The sequence below is a fragment of the Taudactylus pleione genome, unplaced genomic scaffold (genome assembly GCF_031769625.1).
Source record: "Taudactylus pleione unplaced genomic scaffold, aTauple2 ptg000015l, whole genome shotgun sequence".
Taxonomy (NCBI): domain Eukaryota; kingdom Metazoa; phylum Chordata; class Amphibia; order Anura; family Myobatrachidae; genus Taudactylus; species Taudactylus pleione.
This window is the reverse complement of record NW_028284417.1, coordinates 28,506,535-28,530,871: the sequence shown is the minus strand read 5'-3', so window position 1 is coordinate 28,530,871 and position 24,337 is coordinate 28,506,535. Positions and strand designations below refer to the sequence as shown.

The 24,337-nt window shown below is 39.4% G+C and overlaps 1 protein-coding gene across 4 annotated transcripts in view; it reads left to right on the top strand.

The window, feature by feature from the left end:
* Nucleotides 1-203: 203 nt before the first annotated feature.
* EPHA7 (EPH receptor A7) overlaps nucleotides 204-24,337 on the top strand; it is a 191,459-nt gene continuing 167,325 nt past the window's right edge. For all 4 annotated transcript variants that reach the window (XM_088472092.1, XM_088472079.1, XM_088472086.1 and 1 more), the window contains exons 1-3: nucleotides 204-582; nucleotides 3,845-3,909; nucleotides 7,171-7,840. In XM_088472092.1, coding sequence (XP_088328218.1) covers nucleotides 486-582; nucleotides 3,845-3,909; nucleotides 7,171-7,840 — 832 coding nt within the window. In that variant the 5' untranslated portion in view covers nucleotides 204-485. The remainder of the gene's footprint in view (nucleotides 583-3,844; nucleotides 3,910-7,170; nucleotides 7,841-24,337) is intronic.

Below are 24,337 nucleotides of genomic sequence, written 5' to 3'. Positions count from 1 at the left end.
GGCACTGTCTGTGAGAGAGACCGGCCGCACCGCACACCGGGCCAGAAGAGTGACAGCCGTACCGAGCCCGGGACCATCCTGAGATGTCATTGGTGACCTGCCAGACTCCTGTCCCTCACTGTGCCGCTATTGGCTGGCTGCGAGACCCCTCCCGGGATGTGATTGGCTGCAGGCGACTGCCCGTCTCCCTGGTGCTGATCCTGCTGCGTTCCCGCCCCCTGACTCCTAATTGATATTATTGGAGTGTGGAGGTATCGGCGGCCGGGCTGCAGTCAGAGGCTGGTGCTCAGCACAGCGCTGCCGGAGGAGCCGCACAGTCAGGGACAGCAGCACAGGAATGTCTCCTCCTCCTCCTCCCTGGTGTCGCTGCACATAGGCGGCACATGAGAGCCACACAGAGCCGGCGGCACAAGCAGCTGATCCGTAACTTCCCCAGCACATAGGACTTTCCATCTCCAGCAGTTGCCACGCTCTGTCCATGCACCATGGTTCTCCTCCGCCTCTGCTGCCCCCCTTGGATTACCTTCTGCTTCTGTCTTCTATGTGTTGCACACCCTGGGAAGGCGCAAACTGCGAAGGAAGGTAAGGCAGCTCCGGGGGGATAAGTCTCATTACTGTGCCCGGGCAGGGTGGCAGCTGGAGAGTTAGGAGTTTGTGTGTTGTGGAGAAACTCTGTGCACGTCATGGTAAGTAAGCGCCACATCTATGTATAGGAGCGCCCCGGGGGAGCTGATGTTCCGTTATAATCACAATGATCTCTATTTCTAATTTCCCTCATGGGACCTGTAGTAGTAACCCGGGAGCAGCACAGCACAGCCCTGTCTGCTGTCACACACCTACACGGGGAGCTATTACACTGTACTATTGCATTTGATGACAGGTCTAATAATATCTTTGGTTTGGCTGATATTAATTTGTTTACCAGAGAATGAGGTGAGCTCAGAGTGTAAGTGACTTTACCCATAGCCTGTGTGTGCCTGTGGTGATGTAAAGTTCCCACCAACGCCTGTAGAAGGAGCATAGTGACCAGGAGTAGCAGAGTGCATCCTGCATGCAGCATAACTCTTCGTGTCTCCTGCACTCATCACCTTGTCCCCTCTACTAGGCGACTATTACTACAGGGCCAGTCAGGTACATCAGTCCTAATTAGCACTTCAACATGGATTTGTATGCACATGATGCCTGTACATATAATATTTTTGTGTGTATATCTATTATATATCACTTATACTATCAAATATTATAAGGCACTTTGGGATTCTGTCACCTGTATGACAAAAACTCGACCGTGTATTCTTGTTTAGTCACAGAACTCCGTGGTGACTTCTAATTTTCCCATATTCTACAGTAGAAAGTACTGTATGTACACACTCACACACAATATAATCTATATCAATGTTTGTGACCTGCACTTACTGCAGTATTTCACTCTGGGGTACAGCCTCAGTATTCTAGCAGAGTCCTGCTAGCTTGTAGATAGAACAACATAGAGGGCACTCACCATTTCCCAGCATTATCAAAAATCCAGTAATTTATTAGTAACATCCCACCAGTCTTACAAAAATGTGTCTGACGTTTCAGACCCGTTGTGGACCTTTCACACAGCTAGAAAAAATAATGTATGTATGTATGTGTGTGTGTGTGTGTGTGTGTATATATGTATATGTGTATATATATATATATATATATATATATATATATATATATATATATATATATTTAACCCTTTGAGGCAAGTATCTGACATACAGTATTCTCCTTTTTCCTTTTTGGATAACATTTGAAGGGAGAAAATAATTTTTTAATGTCGAAAGGTAATCTGTTCTGATGTTTTTGAGATGCAATAAAATATAAGCAAGCAGAATGAAATGATCTGGTGGAGATGATATTGATGGTGGAGAGGGAGTGTTGATTAAACTTTTAGGCAAGTTAGAAGCACAATACAGAGGTCATGCTCTAAGACTTGGGCACATTATAATGGAAAGTGTCTAGGTATATCAAAGGATTGCAGAAGGAACATTGCCTCCAGAACTGGGTGACTGTATTATGCAAATCACATTTCAGTATCAGCAGTGAATTATCCAGCCAAATAGGACACGAAAAGCTCATCCAACATGAGATAAGGAGAGACTGCTGCCTTTCCTGGAGCAGGTTTATAGAGGTAGTCCTGGGAATTTGGATTTGAGGAGAAAGATCAGTCTCCATTGCTTGGAGGCAAAATATATCTATTTCTTTGCCTTCTGCTTGAATCCACACGTCTCATCGTAGAATCATTTACACCCAGTTAGTGATGTAGAAATTTGTACTTTGGTGTAACACTGACACACATACTAAGCTTTAACATGCTTATCAGGGTGATCCAACAACTTAATTCTGAAACAACATGATCTATTTAATGGAGTATAAACATTAATTTATTTATTTGCGTTATCTTTATAAGCCTATTATGCACTTACACACACATACATTGATGCTAGTGTCTTTTTTTCCTTTTTACTGATAATGTGGAACATCACATTATTTTGAAATATAAGTACAACAACCAGAACTGATTTCCCAAACAACAAAACAATATATAAATAATTCAGACATCATAGAAATAAAAAATGTAAAGTGCTCGACATATAAGGAAGCAGTTGTTTTATTACAGGTTATAGCAATGCTTATGTTGTGCAGGACAGAATAACATGGCCTAACTTGTTTTTAGGTCTTTGCATTGCCTAGTTTGCACCCTTATACAAAAAGGGCTTTTGGCCTTTTCATGTGAAAATATACAGCCTAGCGATTCAAAGATCTCATGAATCTGACTAGATACAATTGTTCATATACTTGGAAAGATGTGAGCTTTGCAATAATGAATGTAAGCAAGATAATAGTGTGATCTTGAAGAATGTCAGCTGCAATTTCACATTCAAGGCTTCAGCATGCTTTAGCTCTCTGTGTGGTGTTTTTTTTCTTCTTCAAGGAATATGACTAGATGTAGAAGGATATTGCTATCTGTCAGTAGCACCTAGAGTACATCTCACAAATGTTATCAGTGCAGATGTTGTGTTGTGTTTTGCTCAGAGCCTAGTTCTTTCATCTCAAGTAGTGTAGACAATGGGGGTTACATATAATGTGAATGATTACCTGGATAACAGTTTAGATTTTATTAATTACAGTACATTTAAAGACAAAATTACATGCTTGTTGTGCCCGTCTTAAAGCAACTGCTTAAAAAAAAAGGGGAAAATAAAAAAGTGTTACAGTACAGGTAATATAACATTAAATATTTTGCCACTATTCCAAATTCATTAAACAATATATTTTGATACAAACTTTATTCTGCTCATAGATAAACACTCCACTATTGGCTATATAAAACATGCTTTCATGGTAGCTTATTATCTTATTGGATAATGTATACATATATGTTTGTGTGTGTGTGTGTGTGTGTGTGTGTATATATATATATATATCTATCTCTATCTCTATCTCTATCTCTATCTCTATCTCTATCTCTATCTCTCTCTCTCAACTTGTGTAGCAGCAGAAGGCCCAGTACACTATAGAATTGTTGGTTTCTTCTATTCACTATGAGGGCATGATTTACCTGAAGGCATGATAAGTGTTTCCTTGGCTCGTGTGCATTCATATTTTAATTGTAATCATATTTTATTAGGTTTTATTGAGCCAATTTTTTGTTAAACATAGACATTCTTGTAATAAAAGAGGACTCTCTAAATAATTTATACAGCATTCCTTTTTGATAAATGTTTAGTCTGGTCTAATTATTTTCTTTGGCTTGTTAATCTGAGTGTGGTTTAAACAAAGATAATAATTGTTATAATAACTTGTCTTGCAGTTATATTGCTGGATTCCAAAGCACAACAGACAGAATTGGAATGGATTTCTTCTCCGTCCAGTGGGGTAAGACATCTTCCAAATAATCGCAACAGAAAACTGCATTATATGCTCGACATACTGTAAGCAAGTTGCAGATTGGCTTAGGATCTTCAGAATGTCTAAGAACATAATGGCAATGGATTTAGAGCTTGTAAAATGCATGACTTCCATTAGGCACAAATTAAACTAACAACATAAAACTTATATTGAAATTTGATAAGCAACTAATGAATACTTAGACATTTTCTAAAAACTAAACTTCCTCTGTACATGTTTTCCTAGTTGTGCATTAACTCTGCATGTCCTGTTTTAAGTGCACAAATCAGAGTCATTCATGCAGTATAGCAGTGTTTCACAGCACGCTACATCACACATCAACATACTCTTGATGTAGTGGTGCAGTTGCTTAGAAAATAATTATCAACAGACAGAGGACTACTTATCAGGCACTTGGTATCAATAGCGTAACACTGATGTGTGTGTGTGTGTATATATGTATATATATATATATATATATATATATATATATATATATATATATATATATATATATATGTATTCTCTTTTCAGCCCGGCACTGCCATACATGTAATATGTACTTCGGCGCCCTCATATATACACTCACTAGATGAGTCTTAGAATATTATTAGACTATTCTGATGACATGTTACCCCCTACGTTTCTTTGTTTTTTTTAACAGACCTTATCTGTTGTTAAAATATCAAGATACTCTTAATGGTTCATTTCTTAATTGGTGATGTCTAGGTTCGATACCATTCACAACTTCAGCTGCATGTTACTAGTGAATCTCATTCCATGCTTATTTAAGTTGTAATCATTCTACACCTGTCATTTGTATTTTGTGGATTTTTTCTATAGTGATAGACCCAATAACCTTCAAATTTGCTAGAATATCTTGACTAAAGAAAAAATATTGAATAATTGCTCAAGTGAACTACAGATTTATTTTACATTTATTCCTGCTGTAAGATAAATCTATAAGGTAATTACTGGATTTACTATTGCTTAATTTAATTACAAAGATACTTGTAGTACCATTGTCTTTGTAAACATACTGTAATTATGATTGCCTTTTCACAAATTGAGATTACAGTTTTGTCTGGTTTTAAGATCAAGCCGTTAAAATTATTACATGAATTAATATTACAAGTTGAAAAAACCTAGGTTATAGTAGGCAATGTGGGTTTACCAAGAGATTGTTTTTATGTAAAATATTTCTGATTACATATTCCTAGTCACAACACTGTTTTTTGCAAATATACAGTTAGTTTCTAAAAGAAAGGCAAAGAAAAACATGAACACTTACCGGCAACATAATTAGTAACAAATACTATAATATATAATTAAACTTTAGTCTTTCCAAATTTTCTTTCAATTTACTTTATGCAAAATAAAGTAAGCGATGTCAAATGAGGTCTACAGTAAAGACAGATTGTGGCCCAATGGTTGATAATGTGCTTGGCTGGCTAATAACTGCCAGAATATTGAGGCTATAAAAGTAATGGCAAGATAGGTCAAACATTCATTCTTTTTAAAGTCAGTCTTGGGTTTGGGGAGCATATTTCATCAACCACTTTGTTTACTCTACACCGTTACTAAAATTAACCTAGATTCAATTATTGTATACTGATTATTTTTCTTTTGTAAGAGCTTACAGTTTTCCCTCCAGTATACAATTCAGATTCTGATTTTAAAGTATCAATTTAATGACATGATATTCTGTTTAGATCTGTCACCTAAAGACAATTTCTTAAGAAAACTTTTAATTTATATTGCTTTGGGTAATATGTATATAAAATAGCATATGGCATAATTACCTATGGTTTAGGAAAAATAAAATTAAAATAGTAGTTTGCATTATGACATTATACTATGTCAGTGCACTCAAGGTAGAATTAATTACTGTTGCAGACAATACATTCATCATAATAAAATGTAACTATTTAATTTTCATTGGTTCAATAAACAGTATATTTAATTTACATCTATACTGTAATCAGTTTTCCCATAGAACTTTTGAATATCTATGTTTTCACAGTTACAGGTGTTAACTAATAAATATAATAGCTATAAGCTCAACCATACTATAGAGTTTACTAAATACCTAGATTTTGATATCATCTTCATAATATAAATCAGTCATGTTGTGACCTAAAACTTAATAGTATCTCTAATTAAATGTACTTGCACAAGAAATGCCATTAAAAACCTAATTAGAAATTTAAATGTTGAACATATCAACCGGTTAGTGTGCACTAGAATTGGTGACTCTAAATGTCATTCTCTGATGTTTTAAAAGGTATTACTAATGGCAACTAAAAGAAAAGGGGTGTCTGGGACTGGTAAAATGCTATATTCAAGCCACTGCTTTGAATGTAGTATTTTTAGGGGATGCCAGCTATTGTATGTATGCATATCCTATATATGTGTGGCAATCTCCATTTTGTATGTCAACCTGTTCTTATTATAATATTACACTGTCAGCAAATTTGCTGACAGTTATTAACTATTTTGAGTCTCCAAAATTCATTTTGTTGAAGATCTTCTTTCCTGCTTTTAACTAACACTTTTGCTTATGGTTCAGTTTTGTTCCATAAGCTAATCTAACATTGAGTGAATAGCTAGTATGAAAAATTATTGAGCGCACCCATAATTTTCCATATTAGTTTCTGCAAGCAGAACAATTCTAGTATTTAATTTCACCACCATTAGAAAGCCTTTTTTTTTGAAGGTTTAAATGTAATTTAAAACTATTGTCATCACATTATCTTTTTATTTATTTTGGATAGTACAGTATGTGAATAATAACCAATGGTGTGCGGTCAGGTGAGGCAGAGCCTTTCCTGTCACACTTGGGTATACTCAAGAGTTTTGACTACTAAAATGATAATAAAAATGTAAAGAAAGTATTATAAATATCTTTTTTGTATTATTCTAATCATCTTTATAGTCAAAACTCTAGAGTAAGTGTATGGCAGATGAGCCACTGCCTCCCCTGTCTACCTTTTCCACACATCCCTGATCAAAACACACCAAATTTCCAGCACTATATACTGCTGCACCTTTTGTATAATGCCCACAAATGTGGCTCTGATACTAGACAGTGCCTCCCCAGCCATTTACCTCATTGCACATCATTGATAATATGTAAGGTATTAGATTTACATTATTATATTTTGTACCTGGTGGTAAACTCTAAAATGCTTGTAAACTTCTAGTTAAATAACTTGTACGTTTGTTAATGTGAGTTCCGTCTACTTCCAGTGGGAAGAAATCAGTGGACTGGATGAAAATTACACACCAATTAGAACTTATCAGGTATGTCAGGTCCTGGAACCCAACCAGAACAACTGGCTACGGACTAACTGGATTTCAAAAGCCAATGCACAAAGGATCTTTGTTGAGCTAAAGTTCACGTTAAGGGATTGTAATAGTCTTCCTGGTGTATTGGGAACTTGCAAGGAAACCTTTAACTTGTATTATTATGAAACAGATTATGATACTGGCAGAAACATGAGAGAAAATCAATATGTGAAAATAGACACTATAGCTGCAGATGAAAGTTTTACCCAAGGAGACCTTGGAGAACGGAAAATGAAACTTAACACGGAGGTTCGGGAAATTGGACCTCTTTCAAGAAAAGGATTTTACCTGGCATTTCAGGACGTAGGAGCCTGCATTGCTCTCGTTTCTGTGAAAGTATACTACAAAAAGTGTTGGTCCATTATTGAGAACTTAGCCATATTTCCTGACACTGTTACTGGCTCTGAATTCTCCTCCTTGGTTGAAGTAAGAGGGACTTGTGTAAGCAATGCAGAGGAGGAAGCAGAAAATTCTCCTAAGATGCATTGCAGTGCGGAAGGCGAGTGGTTGGTCCCCATCGGAAAGTGCATCTGCAAAGCAGGATATCAACAGAAAGGAGACACATGTGAACGTAAGTTGGATGAATTTTTATTATTTGTTTTAATGTTAGAGTACTGGATATTAATGAGGACCAAATCCATGATATCTAATGTGTGTGTATGTATATATAATGTATGTATGTGTGTGTATAAAGTTTATAATACCAGATGTAGAAGTTAATCAGCAATTAGCTTTGATCTGTGTAGCTCAAGGTAGAGGAAGAAGGGTGTCTGGTTGCTGTGTGTTTCAGCACTGTGCAAGTTTACATCTATGTTACTAAATTTAACGTAACTTAGTTGCATTTCAGTCTCTACTGTTTACAATGCTTTATTTTTCTATTAAAAACCCCCAAAAACAAAAGGTGCCGGCACGCACCTAAAGTTACAACTTCCATGCTCTGTACAAGTTTTCCGATGCTTATTTTATTTATTTCTAAAATCTCACACATAACTTCCTGTTTCCAGAACTTGCTGTAAGATTGAATAATTATACTAAAAAAAAGGTACAGTATTGACTACCATAAAAAAACACAGACTGTTTGCATTCTCTAAACAAATGCAAATGCAACAATACCAAACCATGTATGGTATCGCATGGTAGGGATTGTAGTCTAATTGAGAGCCACAGGTGCTTTATCCTAATTTAGGTGAAAGTAAATATCGTACAGTATATTCACTCACAGCATTACACAAATATCAGCAAAAGCAAATCTGTGGGTTTTTTTTTTTCTATCAATTTTAATTTACATATATGCACATTAATGTAGTAGTGTATGTTAAATAATGTAGTAGTGTTTTGTTGACTGACATATGTAATAATGGTAACTTGCAATATAATGTCCATAGCTTTAGCCTGGTATTTCCCATCTTAAAAATCAATTTATACAATGCAGTCTTGGATAGCACAGGAAAATTTGGTAGTGTTGAGGCATAATAACAACTGATTATGTTAGTAGCAAAAATAATGTAGAATTACAGTGTAGCAATGTCAGAGGGAAATTCAGCCCTGATAACAGCTACATGCAATGGAAGATATTTTTATCCTGCAGTGCACAGCATCTCCAAATGCATAACAATAGAGGCATAGCAAGCAGAGCCAGCGACGTATACTTATTTATCTTTGAAATGATTGAAAATATGTATCAGGGCAGTGTGTGTGCGTGTCTGATGCTTTTCCCCAGGAAATACCATTGCCCCTAACACTTCACATTCTGCAACATAAAAAGGCTGAGATTTGTTTGCTGTTACTTCTCACTTGGTAACAAAATCAAGGCATCTTTTGCTTAACACATACCTTCTTGTCTAGCTGCCTGAGCTTTATATATAACATGGCTGATGTCTACATTTGTTGTCACATAAATATTTAATTCATAGGGTCAGTTCTATCAGTTTTATTATTGACATATACGTTGTTGTGTATTTTGTATATTTAGTATTTATGCTAATCCGATACTGTTAATTAATTTTAATATTACTAGGGTAATTTAACAATTAGTATTTAAACAGTTGAAGGTTTGTCATTTGCTAGAAGTTCTAGATTTTGAAAAAAGTGCAAAATCGAATAGGCATATAATTAGATGCTAATTGCAATGTTTTGATCTTCAGGAAACTAAAACTAGTTGCTTTAATAAAGTTTAATTTGTAATTGACAGTCAGTGTTGGATTCTGGTACAGTTGATCAGACATTCTATCTAATAAGAACAGTCCACAATAACACTTGTACTGTGGGAGAGCTTTTGAAACCAAGTTTTTAGAGTTAGAAGTATAATCTAGTTAGATATAGAGGTAATAGGTTGCACAGGCATCTTAGTCACTTCACTTAGCAGTGTGTCTAAGCTCATAACAGTATTAAAGCCATGGCATCCAATTTTAGATGCATTTAATTTTTTGTGCTTATGGCAGAATTCTGTGAAGCATGAGGTCAGAACTTGATCACTACAATGAACACAGCCATATATGTCTGTTACTCTTCATATGTTATTTTAAACGTTTCCATGGTACCTCAGCAATATACTCGTTAGATTTAAGTCTGTTTTATCTAGAGGAAAATGAAGGTATAGCTGTTTTAGAACAATGTAAAACAAATGAGAAGAACAGGTTTATTTGAACAGGGTACTTAATTTAGAGCTGCAAGATGTTGACTATACGCTTCTGCTGTCATTTATTCCTGAGTGTTGCACTGTTTGTTAGCTACAATAATTCCCTTTCTTGGCTTCATTCCCAAACAACTGCAGAGAAAATGCTTTGCACAAGAAACATACATCAGATTCACTCTGTACTGTGCATCATTTTTTTTTTTTTTTCCTGGCAGCCTTACCACGAATTCCCAGTAGCTATGATGGAGTGCTTGACTTGCCAATGCACTTGATCATTGATCCACAGATCAGTATACATTTACTGCCATTTCTCTTTCACTCAGGACTTATATTTGCCTTTTTTTGCAGAAGCACAAACATTTTCTATGTCCTACTTGCCAAATGTTTAAATGCAACCTAAGACTACATAACATTAGTTATGCTAATTAGTTAAGCATTAGTAGAAGCTAACATAACATTACTATCTAAAATGTATCTCTGGGTTGCTGGTTAAACGTGAAATCTGTACTTTTGGAAAAACAGAAATACACATGAAACTGTTACAGTTTAATTAATAGACAAGGGGAGATGTGAGTCTCAGTTCAAGTATAGTAAACTTGCATCATTATTAAATCATTAGTTGGCTGTTAGCCTTGACATTGTGGTGCCTTTCACAATCAAGAAAGCCCTATTGGTAGCGTTCCTGCACAAGGTACAATGGGTGAATTGGAGTTCATTCTGTTGAAACCTTAACTCCTTTTTTAACTCCATTGATTGATAGCTCTTTCAGCAACAAGGTATAATAGAGGCAGAGCTGTTCCTAAATCCCTGCAGTGTTTTGACTTTCGGTACATTATCTGGTGCTATCGGAACATACTCATTTTGTGTACTAGTGTGATAACTATATTTCCATCGATTTTATTTTAATTTATTTGGTCATAATGCCAGTTTCAGTAACTTCTCACCTGGGAAACAGATTTTCCTCTCTACATATTTATCAAAGCCTGCAGCTATGCATACAAATTTATCGCACAAAAAAAGTAAAGTGTAGGATTCAATTGACGTAGCATTAATATTGCATGGTCATGTTTCTTTAGTCAATTCCCTCTTTCGAGTGTTCCCTTGTTAGCATGTTGTGTTTTTTTTTCTTAATAAATGTAGAAGTGTTGTTTTTAAATGCCAATACATATTGTGTTTCACCACACTCATCATTGTGCACTGAATCTGATTAGAAAATAGTGGCTAGTATAACATGATCAATGCACTATGTACAAAAAGTCTGCCGCTTCGTCTTCAATCTTTTTGACATTTCATATTAAACTAGAATAATTATATAAAGCACCCTTCCAAACATTCTACTGATGTTTATATCTAGATGTTTGATACAGATGAATACAATTTTTCCTAGTTCATAACATCCAATCTGTCAATGTTTTGAGATGTTTTATGCAATATATTTAAAAGCGCTTCTGCCAAATACACTATTGCATTAGATATGACATAGCTGTATCATTGACTACATAAATGAGTGTTTGTATCATTTTGATTGCTGGTTATTAAACACACAGATGAGCATTACGGGTTTTGGAAATTCTTCTTTCAGTCAAGTCATCAAAAAACATCAGCTAAGTACAGTAATGATGAGCTCTAACTAAATTGTACTGTGTTTTAATCATTTAGCACAGTAGAGAAAGAAAAAAACGGGGTTTTAATTTCATTCCTTTATCCTGAAAACAGAAGGCTGCTGTAAAGTCCTAACCTGATAGGTGTGCACAATAGAGCAAACTGTTCTGTAGCTGAATGCTATGTCACTACTTCTAAATTCTTCTTTTGAATGTGGTTCATTTTGATCTGTAGATCACAAAGTTAAGCAAATACTTACACATTTGTGTATATATAGATTGATGATTCATTAGCAGCTATTTGTAAAGCACCCACTGTCCATATTGCATCACCCTATGGAGCTTACAATTTATATTCACTATCACAGAGACACACACACACTAGATTAATTTTGTTAGAAGCTAATTAACCTACCAGTATGAAGTATGGGAGGATACTGATGTGTTGTGGCACAACAAATAACATGAATACTGGTACATCAGGTAAATTCACTGTCCCTGAGAGGTATTTTAAGAAAAGAGCTGTAATAGTAATGAATGTATCACCTTTTTTGTCTTCATATAAAAAAATGTATTTGCATATATGCTTCTTTAGAATGTAAATTTATTACACACACACATCCATGTAGTTGTTGACATTTCCATCTATAAAAATACCTTTGTCAAGATTGAAATTTCCACATGGAAAACACCATAATCGGTATTAAAGATGATGATGATGATTATTATTATATGGTGCCACAAAAGTTTCACAGTATCATTCATAGGCCAGTATTCATTTACCCCCTGATAATTTTTTGGGGCGAAAAACTTGACTTTTCCTCATTTTTGAGCTACAGGCAAATCAATTGGAGCCCTTTTTTCCCACAAAAAATATCTGTTTTCGGGTGAGAATACAAAGAATCCGTGATAAGTTCACAGACCTATGTGCTTTTGCGGGCAGCATCCTGGAAACAGGCTAATTAATCTGGGATTTTTTTCAAAGCCTACTGAGGTCCCCCCCAAAAAATCCCCGATGCGGATGCACTTTACGGCTAATTGGGTAGCTCCGGGGATCAATTAGCACATGGTAATTTACTGTGGCTAATTTAATTCCCCACATAGTGAAGAGTTGGGTAAGAGGTAAGATGAGGCAATTTTTACTTATGTTGTCCCCTAGGCAAGGAAAAATGAGACTGAAGTAAAACAAAACCATCTACTTTTATTTCAAGGTTACAGGGAAATATAAAGTGTTGCTCCCTCCTTGTCATTCCTAAAGCCCTTTTGAGGTTCTGTAGCTTCTTCAGCACATCTCTTTGTGGGAAAAATGCCACATCATCAGTGCTCGCGGTGAGTGACAAAATATGTGGGTCCCAGGGATCCACCACTATAAAAAATGGGGTCCTACCTGACCATTTCTGGGTCCCATCATAATTTATGCTTAAGAGCTCCCCATATGCTTCTCAGACCTCCCCACATGCCACCACACATCCCCACATGCCCCTAAAATGCCCATCTGATACCCCAACAGCATGCAATATCCCCACATGCCCCTTGAATGCATGTTTTAATGCCTCCATGATCTTTCAGGTAATATGACTTGTCTGTTCACAAAACCCATAGTGAATAAGTAGGCTTACCATATCATCCCTTTAGACTGGGATACTCATGGATTACACAGGTTCTGTGGCTCATTAAAACCAGGTGAAATCCAGGCATGAAGTCAGCCAGTCACAGAACCTTTGTAATTAATTCATGAGTGCCCCGTTTTAAAGTGATAGTATGGTTAGCCTATGAATAACGCTTTAGGTAATAATAGGCATATTTATCAAAGGATAAATGCTCGGTATTTACACATTATGCCACACATTAATGCCCTTTACACATTATGCCACACAGCCGTGCCCGGCCTTTACACATTATGCCGCACATTAATGCCCTTTACACATTATGCCACACATGCCATGCAGGAATACCCCTTACAATGATGCCGCACATTAATGCCCTTTAGTCCCCCTAATGCAGTGCCCCCAGTAATAGTCCCCCCCCTATGCAGTGCCCCCAGTAATAGTCCCCCCCCTATGCAGTGCCCCCAGTGTTAGTCCCCCCTCCCCTATGCAGTGCCCCCAGTATTTGACCCTCTATGCATTGCCCCCAGTAGTGGCCCACCTATTTGCCATTTAGTGACCTGGGCCTAATGCTGGGCCTGGGCCCAGTGTTAGTCCCCCCTCCCTTATGCAGTGCCCCCAGTATTTTACCCCCTATGCATTGCCCCCAGTAGTGGCCCACCTATTTACCCTTTAGTGACCTGGGCCTAATGCCCAGGTCACTCACACCTATTTGTGGGGAAGATACCTTCAATTGGGCCTAATGCCCCCTATGTAGCCCGGGCCTTGTGCCCGCCTATATACCCACAGGCCTATTGCCTGAATTTATCCCACAGGCCTAGTGCCCGACAACCCTGGTGGTCTAAGGAGGGGTTAAATATCGTTGGCCCAAGGCCGCCTACCGGTACGATGGAAGAGGCTGTGGGGGGGAGCTTTGTTGGCTCTTTTTATTTCCACCCCCGCAGTCGTCTACGGTCCTCAGCTTCATTCTTATGCCGCTGGCCCATGCTGGCCAGCGGCGCCACCTCTGCCTTTCTTCCTCCTTGATCACGCTGTCTTCTGGCCTCTTGCGCGTCCGCTAGAACTGTTGCAGCGACACACTTTTCTGGAGGTCCTCACTACTCCCCTCCACCACCGTACTGAAGTTTCCCGCTCAGCAGCATCTTTTAAGACGCCATGAGTCGGCGGGGCTATGACGCGGCGAGCCACGATTGGCTCATCGCGTCTACCTCCTATGACTGCTGGACTGCGAGCAGTGTTTGGCTTGCGGCCAGTGCCAAACAGCTGCCGCCGCTTCTTGGCTTCCAGGCAGCGAGCTCCCCTTTATTTTGCGCCCAGAGCCATGCTTCTCCAGCTGCCACTTTACCGCCGACGCTGGTGGAAGGGACCAGGCCATCCCTTCACCAGGTACCTGCCGCGGTGGCTTAACCGGTGCTGGGAACAAACACACTGTCCCAGTGCCGGGCACGGATGTGTCCTGCAGGGGCCACATCTCCTCTGCCTGCCACTGCAGCTGTGCTGATGCCGGGATCAGACACTTCATCCCAGCACGGCTTTCCACAGCAGCAGCCAATGAGAGTCTATCTGATTCTCATTGGCTGCTATAACAGACAGCGTTGTGTCTTTCTCTGCAGAGGGGATACGCTGTGCTGTCAGGGATTGGCCATAGCACTGCGCGTCCCAGGGGACCCGGCTACTTTTCAAAAGTGAGTCCCTCATTGCTCAACTCAGCGTAAAAATACACGCTATAGCGCATATTTGCGAACACTGACATTATCCTTGACTGCAATAGTGGGTTTCCCTTTGCCAGTGCTCCTCCGGATTCTTTTGAGAAATCTTGCACTCAATTTGTCCCCCTCTAGTTTCACAATCAAACCAATGTAATTGTTTCAAAGTTGACTATAAGAAATTTGTCAACTAACAGATCTGAGATGTCTGTTTTGATTCTCTCTTTCTCCGAGCTCTTATACTCAGAAGTGTCATCAAGTGGGATGGGAACATCACTTTCCTCAGAGCTGCTATTCACTGATTTTCTTCTTGGTTTCTTTGTGAGCTTTCCTTTTTTCTTTGATGTTACAGATGTACACCGTGTGGCACAATATGACTAGCGTGAGTAAGCCATCAGGTCCCATGAGGCTCAGCTTGCGCGGAGTGTCTTTTTCACACGAAAATGCGACTGTCGCACACTGATGTGACAGACAACTTCACGAGATTGCACTGATTAATTTGATATGCAGCATGAACTTAGTGTGGAAAAAAGCTGCACCCGTTGCATCGTAGAACTTCTCTTTTCAGACTCTGTCTTACAAGTGTCACACATCAAATTAATCGGTGCAGTCTTGTGAAGTGGATTGTAGAATTCGTGTTCTACTAAGATATATTTTTGTGTTAAAAAGATGCTGGTACAAGCCAAGTCAGACAGAACTTGGTGCGCTAAGAAGGGCTGTTTTTGGTGCGACTGCAGCAATAGTGTATGAGGACAAGTTTGTACTTAAAGCTGCGCTTTTTTTTTTTTTTTATCTGCGGTTTATTTTTTCTCTTCATGGGTCCTTTCAATTTCCTGCTTTTCAGGTGTTTCCGCTAGGATTCTTGTCTTCATTCTTTTCTTGTTCCCTGAGATACAGACTTTTGGGTAAGTGTAGAATTTCATCTGCAGACACATATGTAATCTGACCTGAGACTCCAATCTGTGTCACTTGGTTAAGCTCATCCATGTGTGGGTCATGATGAACTTAATCAGAGACTTAACTTTTTGATTCATGGTGGGGTAAGTTGAACCACTGGCTCAATGTACCCCATAGCAATTTGCTCACTTGTTTCTTCAGCCACCATCACCATCACTGCCTAGCTTAATAATTGGGCTATTCTGTAGCTAAATGATTCACATTGTTTTATACATTGGCAAATCCTCAACATGTATGATTTATAAGTTTAGACCTGGATAAATTTGCTTTGACATAAGTCATTATACATAGTGTTCCAGCTAGGCTGTTTTAGCGGGGTGCCGCCCCCTGCCCGATTTTAAAAGGGCAAAATGTGCCCTGCCCTTTTAGCAGCGCCCTGCTAAAACAGCTTGCCATGGGCATTCCTGCGGGGTGATGCCCTTGGCATCTATTCACCGTGAGCTTGGGGGAAGCCCAGCACCTCCATAAATGCTGGGCACATCCCCCAAGTGTGAGGAATTGGAGTCGTCACAGGGAGACGCCCCCTCCCCAGCCGGACACACCCTCTTTTCAGGAGCACGCAGGCCTTGAGTTCTGGCCGTCACCCCCCCCAGTGTCCTGCCCACAGTCTAGCGGGAATACTAATACCGAACGTGTAAAAAATGTACTTTTACATGCAAAAATAGTTTATTTTGAATACAAAAATCAAAACTTACCACTTTTATCTTCATCACAGCTAGATAGAATTGACAGGTGCTTCCTGAATTTATATTCACATGATGACAAATTTGTACAGTTGCCTAGATTTTTGGTGTGGATAAACTTGCCTCCAGGCTCATCTTACCCTACTTATAGAACATCACGGATTATATGGGTAGAAGGTAAACCGATATAGGTACACAAATTAACATAAATACAACCAGGAAATAAATTAATTAGCAAATACAGAAGAAGCATGCATTCTAATGAGGAATTAACACAAAGAGGATGTGGGTAACTGCAGTGGGGTTCAGTTTCTGGAAAATTGGGAGGAGTGGTGGTAGGCTTCAGTGAAAAGGGTTAAGTTTAAAGGCTGGGAGGCTAGGTAAAAGTCTGAGCGTGTGAGAGCGTTCCAGAAGTTGTGACCAGTGTAGGAGCGGGAGGAGGTGATCAAGGAGAGGGTTAGGATGCGATCTTAGGAAGAGCGTAGTGGGCAAGAAGGGAGAATGTATCGAGATGAGGTTGGCATTTACTGGTGGTAAAAATCACTGGTTGAGGGCTTTGTAGGTGATTGAGAGAAGTTGTTTTAAAATGCATGTAAAAATGCATATAAGCCAAACAGTTTGTTTTTTATGCCTTTTATATCTATTCAAATACGTTTACAAATTTTATATTTTATGACCTTGTATATTTGACAAATAGAAGCTGCTATCTCAACGCATGCAGATATGCATATGTAAATACTTTTAAACCATATGTCATTGTGTTTATTTTGCACTATTAACTATGTGTATACATTTTCATCTGCATTAAGATGTGTAAGGTGCACCAAAATGGACCAAGAAGTGTCTGGAAAAACACACTGTAATGCAAGTTAAGCTTGCATGAAAATGTAAATATGTACTGTATAATTCCATATCCTTTTATATATGCATCTTAAGCTGCATACACACTTGCCGATATTTGGAACCATTGAAAGATAACTATATCCTAATCGTTCACACTATCGGCCAGTGTGTATGCTAAAATTGACCAGCGATGCACGCTCCCGCTGGTTGTTACAATATCCCCAGTCAGATGTACAAGTAGCCCAATCTGGGGATATCATGAGCGAATGCAGCTTGCCCCCCTCCCCGCCATCGACCATCGCTGGTTGCCATCGGCAAGTGTGTATACACTTGCCGCTGCCAGCACCCACTGGGCCCGTCGATGACTATATCGCTGCATACACACATCGTGTAGTGTGTATGCGGCCTTAGATGCAGAATTTTAAAACCAGTGTCTGTGTGTAACCTTAAGTGAACTACACCACTGGGCATGGCACATACAGTAATAAGGCTTATATTGCAGATTGATCAATGCTTATTTCAGACACAACAATTACTGTTCTTTATAAACCTTTACTTCATGTATAATGGTATAGTGTTCCCGCTAGGATTAGGGGCGGGCAGGGCGCATGGGTACAAGGGTACTAGAGTGTGCGTCCAAAAAGGGGGCATGGGTGGCCGGTGAAGGGGGCCCAGACGACGTCACTGTTGGTGGCAGTGTGGCCCAGCCAGCGGTGACACTACTACGGGCCTGCCCAGCACCTGCGGAGCTTCCCCCGAAGCTCTTCCTTAATGTGAATAGATGCCGTACGCATACGCACAAATCTCTTCATGCGGCGGCAGAACAGCAATGGTTTGGCTGTTTTAGTAGGGTGCCGCTAAAAGGAGGAGGGTGCATTTTTCCTTTTAAAAATCAGGCAAGGTGCTAAAATAGCCTAGCGTGAACACTAATGGTAATGAAGTGCCTCATAGTTTTTGTGGTCAATAGTTTTTACATGGTTTATACTACTGAGTAAAACTGTATAACAATGTGTACTCCATTGTTATTGTTTATTATATTTATTATTATTATTATTATTATTATTATTATTATTAAAATAATTATAAATGTATAATAATGCTTTTGCCCATAAAATGGCTGGTTTCACTTTGTGTAAATGAAAGGTGCTCTCTAAAGCAGGAAAGCGTTCTAGTGTGAGAAGGAAACCACGTCTCCTAGTGTTCATGGTAGGTCTAGCGCAGCACCGTAGAAAGGGCACTTTATCGCGTGCCCAAAAATTGGGCATGGCCAGGGACCCCGAGAGAGAGGGGAGGGGTACAATTTCCCCTTGCCTTTTGGAGGGACTCGGGTCCTGCATACCACCCCCGTCACCTCCTCTTGCCGCCGCTACTTTTGGCAGGGAGAGAGAGGACTAACTGCTGCTGCAGCAGCCTCTCTCCCCAGTCTAGCACACGCGTGCTGCTGTCACGCTGTGTGTTGGCCATGCTGCAGCAGAAGCAGTTAGCTCTCTCTCGCTCCCGGTGTTATATACAAGGGGGGAGCTATTGCACCCCCATCCTGGACACATGCACCCCTTGTGCGGTGTGGGCACAAGGACATTTAAAAAAAAATGTAAAAAACTTTGTTAAGGAGGGGGGACTGGCCACACCTCTCATGTTGGCCACGCCCCCTCCATGTACCTGGGCTCGGCAAAGCTGTTGGCAACCCAGGGCATGGCCATGAGAAAAGGAGGTATGTCTTTAAGACATACCCCTTTTTCACCACTCTCGCTGGCATTTCTGGCACATACGGACATGCCGGGCTGCTCCCAAGCTCTCCTCTCTCTGCGATTAGATGTCGTGCGCATGCTATCTCCTAATGAATGTGATGTGTAATTATGTATCGAAGTGCATTTTTTTGGGGGAAAAGGCGACCTAAAAGCCCCTTGTCTCTGTTTTAGTACATCATACTTTCTCAGCCTCATTTAAAGAAACAAATAAAAAGTTGTGTCTTGTAAATAAATAATGATGATGATCATTATTTGTGCTTTATCTAGCACTGAACCGGATGTGGTCAGAATGCCGATGCCGGCATCCCGACAACCGGAATCCTGAAGGTAAGTACTGGTGTTAGGGGGAGGGTTAGATTTAGGGGAGGGTTTGGTTTAAGCATTGGGAGGGGAGGTTAGGTGTAGGCATCGGGGAGGGAGCGTTAGGGAGCGTTACGGTTAGGTTAGGCTTACTTACCCGGGGACGTCTGCATTCTAACCTGGTCGGGTTGCCGGCGTCTGGTTTCTGACCGTACCCAACCCCCACTGAACTGTTACTTTTGATACTGGATATTTTAAATATAACTTTAAATACCACAACTATAATGTATTTGCAACTGACCAGTTTCAAATTGTATTTGGAATATAAGCGCTGGTGACTCCCCTTTCCCCCCTTTTTTTGGTGGGGTGGGGGTTGTAAAAAAATGCTTTATTATACTGTATTCCAGATGTATTGAAGGCAGTTGGAGAAATCAGATTCTACAGTGATGCGTCTGTTCTTCTTAATAATGATGCCACTATAGTCTGCTATTGTTGTAAAGCATGGTGGCATCTTATCAGGCAAAGAAAACCTGCAGGTTTTTTTTGTCACTAATCTTTGCTTACTTACTGACTTAATGCCACCTCATGATGATCCTACGCTATTGGTCATGCATGTGCAGTTTCATAAAATTAACATCTGCCATTTTTGTACATTAATTTTGCACATGTACAATGAGGCAGCTTATATATTGAATCAGCACTATGCTTAGGCATGAGTTTTTGTAACGCCTCTCCTGGAACTCTATTTCACACATTGCCGCGCTAGGACATCCTGCATCACTGCAGTAAGATAAGCCTGACAATGATACATTGACCTCTAAATGTCTCTTATCTTTCCTGAGGTTTTTACTCATAGTTAACTTCTCCCTTATTGATATCCTGTATTTCCATGCACACTGATCGTATACATGGCATCAGGGGCATAACTTTCTATGTCCTGGCCGAAAATTGTAATGACAGCCTCACCAGTGTTCAATAGGACCAAATACTAATTGCCTTAGCTTATTCTATACAGTTATATTCTCCTCTTTTGGAAAATAATGATATACTTACCTGGAAACCTCCCTTGTTATGAAGCCATATCAAGTGTGCATTTTATGGCACAACTGGGATGAAGGTTCTATCGGGCCCCACAGCAGTCACATGTATTCCTATAGCTGTAAATATGCCATTGCTTTGCTCAGTGTGTGCTACCCTTTGTATTCTGAGAATGTGAATCTCTGATCTTAAAAAAGTAGAAGACCAACAGGGATACATTATGCATATCTAATGTGGGCACACAATTCATCTCCAGCCTAATTTATTGAGATCCTATTAAATAATATTGGATTGGGCAAGACTGAAATACAGTACAGGTTGGACAATAACCCCCTTAAGTATATCAAGTCATACATTTGCATACAGGTGGTGGTAAACATGCGCTAATAGGTATAATTTGGGCGTTTGTCCTAATGTTTGCAAACTGATTTATCAGTCAGTAAAAATTAACACAATGCAGTTGCTACAACCAACCAGTATAAAAGTTATGGCATAGAAATAGATTTATCTGAACACTTGCTCAACAACTAATGAATCTAAAACTTGCAAATTGCTTCCAGATTAGTATCGGTTAGAGATTTATTTATCTTTTGTTTGCTTAATACTTTCAGGTGTTACTATAAATGTAGAATACAACTTAAACATACAAAGGGAAATATATTAACATACATAAGTCGTCTAACCATGCTTAACTTAGTCCATAATAAGAAGGGATGTTCTTCATGACTAAAATTGTATTTTAAAGTAGTGGTGTTTTGTTTCCTCTTTGTTTGTTTTCTATTGAAGTGTGCAAATCAAATGAATAATACACATTTTAATATCCTGCTGATCATACTACCATTGTAAGCATATATGAATATGTAAGCAGACGAGGCACACTTATTATTCATTATCATTCAGACGATAACTGACGACAGGAATCCCAGAGTGCCATGACATTGATTGATAGACATGCTGTGAGATTATGCACAAGCCATTTAGACACATAACACCACAGTCGCCCTGCAGCTCTAAAAAGTATCATGCCAGGCTTTCACTTAACTCTTAACGTTGAAAGAATTTGTGATAGAAAAGGTAAATCTTATTTATTGGGTATCCTTTTATAAATCACCATATTAATACACATTACATTGCTGAATGTGTGAATGCATCTGCTTATCAGAGTATGAGGAACCTGTCACATGTAATGGGCAACATGCTGCAGTGCTCATATTTCAAATTGTAATTTACTAATACAATATTTAAAGCAATTCCTTGTTGAGGTCTATGTGGTACACAAACTGAGACCGTGACAGAACCACAGCTGCCAAGTGTAAGTTAGAAACTATAAAAGACAATATCAAGAAATGAACACCAAGAGGCCTGTTTCTCAATATTGGCGGATATTTATTTTTTATCATCACTTATCACAACAATGATTAAATCTTTTTTGACCAAATTTACCAATGAAACTTTGCCAGGGCAGCTCAGCTGGGATGTAGCTCTCTAAATACCGAAACCAGAATCCCGACAAGCCACCCCCGGGGGAAGGTTAGGGTGCACAAAAGATTAACTTATCGACAATTTCTGCTCGCTGTCTCAGGAGGGTGCGAGCAGAAATCGTGGGCACCTCGGCTGCGTCACATTAGTTACAGCCACGCTAAAAACAATCGAACCACCCCCCCCCCCCATTGAGTCCTAATATCCTAATTCATTGTTTATAAGGTTATACTGCATGAAAATGTACAGTGGCATTAATAAATAATTCACCCACTTTTTGGAAATTTTAACAAGAATTAAAATAAAGATAACAGTTGATTATAGTGTTTTAATATGTAATAGAAATTCTATTAGTTTTACTGCAGTTAGTTGTGAGTCTAGTTGGGTGTCTCTAACACCTACGAATATCTGAGAGCACTGTAATTTCCATTCATTCTATGAGGTAGGTTACAGTGGTACCTTGATGTACAAATTCTTGGTGGGATTCAGGGCCTAATTCAGACCCGGTCGCAAGAGCTGAGCGCTCGCAACCGGGTCGATGGTCGTTCGCATGCGTGAGACCCGGCCAGCGACTGGCTATCTGTCGGTCCGGGTCTCGCACCAAAGAGGGCGAGCTGTCGATGTTGAGTGACAGCTGGCCCCCTTTGGTGGATGGGCCGGGGGGTGGCTGCCCAAACGGAGGCGTTCCCGAGGGAACACTTGCCGTTTGGGGGCGGCCCCACTGACATCACGAGTGATGTCAGTGGAGAGCTTCCGGCTCTGTTAGAGCCGAAATCTCTCTGGGGCTTGCGATGAACGAGACTCTACCACAAGGGTCTCGTCCAAAGCCCGATGGTCACGATGGTCTTGACCATCGCGACCATCATCATGGCCGCTCGCTTTAGCTGTGGGTGGTCACCCACAGCTATGCGAACGGCCAAGAGGCCACTCCAATAAAAAAAAAGCCCGGCTCTGATTCAGAGTGAACGCTCTGTCAGAGCGAGCGGCTCTGAATCAGGCCCTCAGATCTAAGCTTTGACAGGGCTATTCCAGGGCAGTACATTTTTTTTGTTTGTAATCACTGTTTTGTTTGCTGTACACTTTTGGTCTTTGTCTTGCAGAAACATAAATCTTCTCCTGAGTCCTAGGTCTTTTGCAGACTTTAGCAGGATTTCCTCCAAAACAATTTTGCTTTAATGATTTTGATTTTTATCTTTACAATTTTTCCTGTCCCTAATGCAGAGCAACATCTCTAGCATTATTCTTCAATGATTATGCTTCACAACAGGGATTGTGTTCTTGTGAGCATGCATTGAGTTGTCTTCTCCTCAGACCATAGGATTTTCGTTTATTTAGTATGCAGGTCTTCTACGTGTTTTCTGACAAATTCTAGGTGAGATTTTATGTGAATTTTATATAAAAATGGTTTTCTTTTTGCCACACTCCCATAAAAGGGGGAATTCAGTTGTATGCAATGTGCCTGCCGGCATTGCAGGTTTTCCCTTACACCCATAGAGGCGCAAAGGATAACTTGCATGTTGGCCCTGCTGTATATGGCCGATATGTGCACAGCTGGGCAAAGTGGGGCAATTCAATGTGATGTGCCACAAGTGTTGCTAAGTTTTAGAGGAGGGCCTGTTTTTAGACACAGTCACAATGTTGTCATATCCTCTCCATACCTTTTTGATAGACCTGACTGGTCTTTGAAATCTTATATCATGTTGGAAATTGTCATGGATTGGGAATACTTTTTACAATTGTTTTTATTGTCTAATTATGTTTTGTATAGTTATGTTCTTTATACTACCAGCGGTATATAGTTTGAGCAGTATATTTCTGTTTTTAGGTCTGGAAATGGTAAAGTCAAGGTTACAAAAACAAAGCTGCTACAATTCGATTTAGGTTCTGGATAAGCAGAAGATATTGCATTGTGAATTGTCACAATTGATATTACAAACAGTGCTAAACCTTGATTAGTAATTTTCTCTATACTTTGGTGATTTTCCAAGCAGAATAAGATTTTATATTACTGTATCCAGCTTGGTTTTGCAGAGATGTTATTAGCTTGTGTCTCACATTGTACAGAACATACAATAACACTAAAACAATAATGACTTGCCTTCAGTCTTATAACCATTGGAGGGAAATATGTTTTATTGCTCTTAATCTTGTGGTTTCAAATGACCTAGGGGAAAAATTTGTCAAAGGGTGAGGAACCTTATTGCTGGCGAAAACTAAAACATTATTGCTTTCCGATGCATGAATGGGATTACATCCTAGCGATTATACTGCTATTGCCAGCAAAAAGTTTTACCGGCCTTTGACTGTGAAGGCTTTTCATGAGAGAGCCTATTTAACAAGTATCACTGTAGCACTTCAGTCTCAGGATTGCAATTACACAACAAATTTATTAAAATAATGCCTTTTTATTTGAATAAATAATTGAATTCATATCTGTTTAAAAAATGTTTATTTGTCACCTTATCCATTTT